This window comes from Rhinopithecus bieti, unplaced genomic scaffold (genome assembly GCF_001698545.2).
Source record: "Rhinopithecus bieti isolate Rb0 unplaced genomic scaffold, ASM169854v2 scaffold_38527, whole genome shotgun sequence".
NCBI classification, from domain to species: Eukaryota; Metazoa; Chordata; class Mammalia; order Primates; family Cercopithecidae; genus Rhinopithecus; species Rhinopithecus bieti.
In genome coordinates, this window is record NW_016816004.1 from 307,867 (window position 1) to 315,765 (window position 7,899).

Consider the following 7,899-nt stretch of genomic DNA (forward strand, 5'->3'; position numbering starts at 1 on the left):
CCTTTTGCCCCGCCCCAAAAAAAAAAAAAAAAAAAAAAAAAAAAAAAAAAAAAAAAAAAATTAACAAGTTGGATTACATGAGAATTGGTGCCACAGTTGACTTTAAAAGCATTTAATAACTTATTTAGATTTTGCAGTTTAGGGACTTCAAGTTCAGAACCAAAAAGCAGAGAATCGTCTTATCTGACATGATGTTTCTATAGACCTCTTGCTCTCTAGGTGACAATGCAGAGCCAGGGCAAAGGTGTTCAAGCTTTGTCACTCTCCACAGCTTTGTGGCCACATTCATATTTAGATAAGCTCGGATTCTGCTCCCCTCTTCTGGGGATGGGGAGAGGCAAGTGTGTATGTGTTGTCGTAATTACTGCATTAATTCTTCACTCGAACCATTTACATCAGCGAATAAACCCATTGTTCAACGCAAAGTGCAAACAGTGAAACGTGGACTTAAATAAACTGGACTAGACCCAGCACATACAAGAGGATCTATTTAGATTTACAGCATTTAATAAAGTATAAGTCAGAATTCACAATATCTTAAACTGTGCTGTTTCCTAAGATCAAGTAACAGCCAAGTCAGTGTAATTTTATGAAACCTGTAATGGCCACATTTGTTGTGTCTCTGATGTATTTCTATAACTGTATTAATAAGAAAAAACTTAATCCAATACACCAGTGACTTTGAGTCTTAAATGTTGCAAGCAAAAGATAAAAATACAAGAGAATTTTGTCAGATAGTTACTTTCACATTTTCAGTTGTTACTTGATTGTCTCCAAAGCTATATATGTATCAAATATAAATGTAGTAAAAAAAACAAAACAAATAGAAAACCTCTACTATAAAACCAATGAACTAAAAGAAGTACAAAGCAGAAAACCATTTGAATCAGGCTCAGCTCTTCATCTGGAAAGTAAAGTTTATATAAAAGTAGTAAAAACTAGATATGTTATAAAAATTATTGATAGTTCAAGGATAGCACAGTGGCAATATGAATTGAGTCTTAAAATATGCATCATTTCAGAAAACACTTGCCTCTTAAAAAAACAAAATCGAAAACTAAACAACAACAAAAACCTCCAGGAAAAAACAATCAATCAGGTATACACAATTAACATAAGAATAGCAAACTTCTTTGGGAAAATGAAATAGTTACCAAAAACATCTCTCTTAAAGCTTCAAACAGGTGTATTGAGGAAAAGTATATTCTCCGTGTTAAGGATGAATTAAAAAAATCAACTGGTTTGCTCTCTTCCCACCTGAAAAGGGATGACTGCGTTAATATACATGTGCTTTACACATCCATGTATGTTTTAATAAAAATCTAACATCTATGTCTTTTGTTTCAAACATTTTGAAACAAAGTATGTATTGATTTTTCAGTGAATGAAATTGCGCCTCTAAGTTTGGAGAAGGAAAAACCAGTGAAAATAAGGCCAACAAAACCATACCACAAAAGGGCAGGAAGCTTGCAGAAATAAACAGTTCTCTTTCTGAAGCAATGTTTTAGAATACTGATATAATTCATGGAAGCAAGAAAACAAATACTGTTCATCTTTATTCAAATTGAGTGAATTCTGGCAACATCATAATCTGGTGGCTCAGGCCAAAAGAAGTGACTCGAACTTTATGGAAAAGTACTGTTCTACATTAAATCTACAGACAAAGGTTTATGGAAGAGGGAATGTCAAATTTATATATTTTTATCATATGGTGAACTGCTCATGTCATGTTGCCAGTCTGAAAGTTTTAAAGATGGTTTTACATTGTTGGCTAATAAATTACAGAGGATTTCTATTTTGCTGTGTCTAAAACTAGCTCTGGGCAGGTATGAACAAGTGGTGACATGGAAGCTGCCAGGAGGTATCAAAAACAAGGCATGAATATTCATTTGCTAGAAAGCTATAATGTCTGTTCCCTAGGTGACATACAGGATTACTCAAACCTCTTACCACACAGACAAAGTGCACAATCATGCAGTCCTGAAAAATACACGTTAGGTTTATATTGTGTGTAATAGTTTATGGAAAACTGAAATGAAAACTTATTTTTTCTGACTAAAAATATAAAATACCTTGAGACTCAAGAAAATGTATATTTTGTGAATGTATAAAACCAAAAGGACAAATTCTGGTTACTTTTAAAGAGGTAATTTATATTACTTCTGAGTGAATAATTTTGCCTTTCACTGTGATAAATGTAAGTGGGTCATGTTTACAGCACTCCCTTAGAAGCCTTCAACTTCATAACTCTCCTAGGAAAAATCCCATTGTAAATAAAGTTGGGGGTGGGAGAAGAATCTCCTTTAGAGCTTTCAAATCGTCAAGTTGTTCCTGTTTACACATAGAGGAGCATACTTAAAGACATGAAGGGATCTGAATTCATGAGACTAAGGCAAGCATCACTCATCAGAAATACTCAAACATTTTACAAACACAAGAATGGGGCAAGCCACCAAGGGCCTCACGTGGAACACGCAAGGATGAGACCAGGCCATATGCTGTGAAGCATTAAAGCTCTAAAGAGTGTCACAAAGTGAAAAAGCAATCCCCCTGCTCATTACAAGTCAGAGAATCCCAGCCAGAGATCTTAAGATGGATAAGTGGATACGGCTGCAATCAAAACAATGTTTATATCAGTAATTATTAAAAAAACAAAATCCAGAAAAGAATATAGGAATAGAAGAGGAAATCATGATAGTACCCATCTTTCACAAACAAGACTAGAATTTCAAGCCATTAGGTATTTCAAGAACAGTACCGTGCGTTATTGCCAGTCAGGCTTACAGAGCCATCTCGAGTTCATTAATGTACCTGCAGCATTGGTAATAAATACTCTCAGTGATTTTTAATTTCTCTGAAGTGCATTATAGGGAGCTTTTCTGTATTAAAATAGTGTTCTACAGTAGTATCAAACAGGACATTTGAAATTTAACAGGTGAGCAGTAACTGTGCCACCATAACACCTTTAAAGCAAGATGGCAAGATTAGTAGTTTCCTGTACCTCAGTCACCACATTTTCCCCAACCACTTCAGTGACAGATATGTAATACATTCTATATATTACTACCACTAATAATTAAAAGAAAAAAAAAAAGGCCATGTGCTTTAAAACGATGCTTTGTAAAAAGCAGCATCACGTTCAAAGGATTTCTTTAAAAACATCACATTCCCCATCCCTTCCTGCTCCTGATACTTCCTGTGTGCTCTGTGGCACCTGGTACACCAATTCGTCTGGGGCAGGTGGACCTGGCTTCCCACCTTTCGGGGTATCATACTGGGCCTGGGCTGAGGAGCAGCTGTCAGTCCTGGAGAGAAGTGTATTGTAAGTTCCCACTAGCGGGGGCGGTTGGTTCCCCGTAGCTTTGAAAGTGGATGTGGAGGGCAGACCAGCTGAAGCTGAGGGGTGCCCTGACATGTCCATGATGATTGGGGTTGCATACTCAGGCCCCGTAATTGGGAGTGGTTCAGCATAGGCATGATAAACTTCCTGCCCTGGTGAGTTGTAAGGATCTAGGTCTGCATAGCCTGCTTCTTTTCCTTCTTCTGGTTTAAAGGTAGATCTCTGATGAAGTGTGCCAACAATTCCTCCTACGAGTGGCTGAGCATACTCTGTGGGTATCACAAAACAACAGAGAAGTCATTTTACTAGTAAAGGGATTGCATAATTTAGGGTGGCGGCTGCAGACTACACTAAAAGCAAACATTCTTTAGGGTACTTTTGTTGCCATCAATACTTAATCTGCAAGAACTTCAAAAATTAAAATTAAACATACTGTCTAGTACTTCTCATAGTAACAATATACCAGAAAGTCTCATTCATGTAATTCTGCATAAAGAGTTTTCACATATGTTCTTTAGATTTACAGACAGAATATTTCTTTACTGAATATTTCCTTTCTGAATTATTTTCAGAATATTTCCTTGAAAAGAAACATTCAATTACTGGAATAAATACTAATCTTGAAAAATAATTTCAGATTTTTTTTCAAACATTAGGAAATATTTAAAATGAATACATACTAGGCTAACAGGATAAATACTGTAAAGCTTCCTCTGTCTTTCCTCTTCTCCTCTTAACATCTTGGGTCTCCCCACAAACCAAACAAGCAAAGCCTCAGTTAATGTACATAACGCCCAGCGTCTTTAGAAATGAGTGTCCCAACTTTACACACACAACATCCAAGACACAGAAATCACTCTCTAAGAGTCACCTTTTAAAAAGTGGTTCTACCTTTAGGAAACAGTTTCTTAAACACGAAAGGGATCGAAGATACTGTAAATCCCAAAGCACTTTATAGCAAGCCTAAGCAGTTTCTCCCTCTGCCTGGTGCCAGAAGGCTGCAACATAGCTACCTGCAGAGTCAGCCTGCAGCACTGTGGTGACTTCTCTTGGACTCAGGTGATTAACTTCGCTGCTGCTATAGCGAACTGGGGTTTCCTCATGGTCCACTGCTTTTGCAGGAAGAAACTGCTTCATTCCTTTCCACCAACCTTCATTGTGACGGTAAGCCAAAGAGACCATTAAATAAAAACCTGTATCTCAAACAGTAATATCAAGAGAGGAATCCTGTTGCATTTAAGCCATTTCTATAACAAATATCTCTACAAACTTGCCTTTATAATCAAACTTTTTTTTTTTTTTTTTTTTTTTTTGCTGTGATAGACTATCCAGCACCAAGCAGTACATGGTAGAAATCTCTACCAAACACATGCAGGCAAATCACTGTTAGTATAGTACAGCCGGATAGAGTATCTATTTTAGGGGTGGCTTTAATTATATTTTTCCCAAAAAATATTTTCCAAGATCTACCCTGGGGCACTAGCTGCCCTTTTCTACCCTAGCCACAGCAGTGAACTCTCCTGGCTCCTACGAGCTGATCCAGTAGTGAGACTGGGAAGTGAGAGACTGATAGGGGGCCCTTTGGTGTCACTTGCAGCAATTCAGAAGACGACAACTCATCATGGGAGACCTCCCAATTCCTCAACTGCTGGACTCCACTTGGTGAATAACCATGGCAGAGAACAAACACACACTGGGTCCTGAAGACCACAGTCCTTTGTTTCCCATGGCAGAGAACAAACACACAATGGGTCCTGAAGACCACAGTCCTTTGTTTCTTACTCAGGGTTCACATGGGCCACAGAACGCCAGTCTCCCTCTTGAGAAACAGATATGCAGGAAAACTATACAAGTTTTCAGAAGAAAAGAACAAAGCTTGTTGTAAGAAATGTGTACTTTTCACTTCATTACTTACGAACTACAAGAGATTTTGCAGAAGAGTAAAAATGGTGAGAACTGAAGAGTAATGCCCTTGTTCTAATAGTGTCAGGAGTTCACCTGGGCCTGAGAATGACTCTCTTTTTTCACTACTGCCCCCTGTAGGGGAGGGACATCCCTCTGATGGAAATGAGATGCAAAGACCATGTGAGTTACCTGCCCGGTCCCAGTAAGGTAAGTCATAGGTGCCTTCAGTTTTTTTCTTTCTGGAAAAATACAGAAGTTAGCAAATAGAGTAAATTCACTGGTAAGACATTTATGAAACTACAGAACAAACACTAAAGTTAATAATTAGTCTAGAGTACATTTCTCTGTTTGCTGATCTACCCAAGGGAGTCCTCTATTTCATCTGACTTTCAAAGTTGCTATGCTGAGGTTTACAAATCCTGGACTCTCAGTAAACAACCATCTTTTGCCATAGCTACCTTGTTACCTACCTATTACCCACTCAAAAGGGATAAAAGAAATGTAAAAATGCGAAGTCTGTCGATGAAAAGACTGAATCAAATCAAAGAATCACCTCTAATATGTGAGTTATTATAGGTAAATTATGCTGTCTGTTTTGATTTCAAATAAAGATATCAAAAATCAACTGAGTCATAAAACTCACAGATCTAAAAAACCCATCTTCTGATTTTCTATTCTGCATTTTTTTCCTCGAACTTCTTGCTTTTCTTCTACAGTCTTTTTCCCTAGAGAAGTTTAAAGGGTCTCATACCCTTAATTGCATAGATCGGATTCCTCCAACCATCCCAGGATAAGTCAATGCTCCCACTAACAGTGACAAGTGCAGAGGGAAGAGAACATGACTCTCCAGGCCTGGGAGGCACTGAAATTCTCTTGGGGGAAACGAGAGTCACGTATGCATCAAAGAAGATTCTCCCCAGTCCACCTCTCAGAATTGTAACTTCTCCTCCCCAGGAAAAATTTCCCTCCATTAAGAACTAGTATTCACCGAGTGCCCTTTAGAAAGAAAAACCAAGCAAATGAAGTAACATTTTCTGATTCAAGGGTGTAAATCTAATTCAAATTAGTCTTTGCAGGCTAAGGAGAAAGCAGATACTATTCTAGTCTACAGATGAGGACACGATGGCTATGCGAACTGCTCAAGCTCACAAATGTGGTTTTCATAAAAAGCCCAAGCCATGTGCTTTTCCTACTAGGAAACATTCTCCAGTATAAGACTGTATTTTTGATACTAAATGCATCTTCATTTTAAAGTGTAGCTATACTTACTTCATTATTTCAAAGTGCAGTATAAAATTTGTGGGAAAGATAGTAAGTGTTGAAGATGTTAATGAAAAACTTGAATGGAAAATAAAATATACTGATTAAACACCTTTCTCTCTGAAAATGCTCTAATCATCGTATGATTTAGAAACAAAAAATAAATAAATCATCTTTTCTAAATAGACGTTAGATGCCCTATATGGCTAGGACAACACATTTAGGGCATGAATATTAGCCATAGGTTATACTATAAAGGATTTTATATACTTAATCTCAAGTGACAAAGCTTCGGGTTACGTATTCATTACATATAAAGTGCTTAGAATGAGCTCTGGATTCAATAAGCTGCAGCTGTTTTTATTATCATTCTCCTCCTCCCTATTTTCCACAGCACATCAATGGCATCTGCTCCTTTACTCCTTGTCATAAAGCCACTCATCAGTGATTTCGACTACATTCCTAACAGTAACTTCAATTCTCCAGCTCAGATCTTGTGTCCTTAACGCCAGGTGTGTGGTCGAATTGCCTCAGGAGTCTAGATGTCCACAGGGTCCTTTCAACTCTATGCCAAACTGACCTCAGGCTCTGCCTGCCTACTGCCCCCTCAACAGCAGCACTCCTCAGTCCTCCCCACTATCCCAAACTGACCTCAGGCTCTGCCTGCCTACTGCCCCCTCAACAGCAGCACTCCTCAGTCCTCCCCACTATCCCAAACTGACCTCAGGCTCTGCCTGCCTATTGCCCCCTCAACAGCAGCACTCCTCAGTCCCCCTCACCCCGTGCTTTAGTAACAGTGGGTTATACTTTATTTATTATGTGTTCAGAGCAGCAGTGGGTAAGAGCACGATCTCTCAAGCCTGGTCCAAAACTCTGCTATGTTTCTGTGTTGTTTTTAGTATGTGGAAATTCATTCTGGATGCCCTCCTATACACACCACAAATATGGCAGAAACAATACACAGTGTATTACATACACTCTGCTATGTAACAGCCGAGGGACCTTGGGCAAGTTCTTAATGTTGTGTCTCATTTTCTCCTGTAAAATGGGGATTATAGTACCTGCTTCATAGATTGTTTTGAGGATTAAATGAATTAATACATGTATTTAGAATAATTATGTAGAATAGTATCTAAGATTAGCATTCAATTTTCTTTTTTTTTTTTTTTTTGAGGCGGAGTCTCGCTCTGTCGCCCGGATTGGAGTGCAGTGGCCGGATCTCAGCTCACTGCAAGCTCCGCCTCCCGGGTTTACGCCATTCTCCTGCCTCAGCCTCCCGAGTAGCTGGGACTACAGGCGCCCGCCACCTCGCCCGGCTAGTTTTTGTATTTTTAGTAGAGACGGGGTTTCACCGTGTTAGCCAGGATGGTCTCGATCTCCTGACCTCGTGATCC

The 7,899-nt window shown here is 38.7% G+C and overlaps 2 protein-coding genes across 13 annotated transcripts in view; one reads left to right on the forward strand and one right to left on the reverse strand.

Moving 5' to 3' along the window:
* Positions 1–7,899, forward strand: part of ST3GAL6 (ST3 beta-galactoside alpha-2,3-sialyltransferase 6) — a 73,085-nt gene that overhangs the window by 59,737 nt on the left and 5,449 nt on the right. For 9 of the 12 annotated variants that reach the window (XM_017854276.1, XM_017854275.1, XM_017854268.1 and 6 more), the window contains one exon: positions 5,384–5,452. In XM_017854276.1, coding sequence (XP_017709765.1) covers positions 5,384–5,452 — 69 coding nt within the window. Of the gene's footprint in view, positions 1–1,381; positions 3,074–5,383; positions 5,453–5,961; positions 6,892–7,899 lie in introns of those variants that run through there. The other 3 variants (XM_017854274.1, XM_017854271.1, XM_017854269.1) reach the window with 2 other exon arrangements.
* Positions 1,544–7,899, reverse strand: part of DCBLD2 (discoidin, CUB and LCCL domain containing 2) — a 101,495-nt gene continuing 95,139 nt past the window's right edge. The window contains 3 exon segments of the mRNA XM_017854291.1: positions 1,544–3,609; positions 4,354–4,491; positions 5,435–5,484. Coding sequence (XP_017709780.1) covers positions 3,140–3,609; positions 4,354–4,491; positions 5,435–5,484 — 658 coding nt within the window. The 3' untranslated portion in view covers positions 1,544–3,139.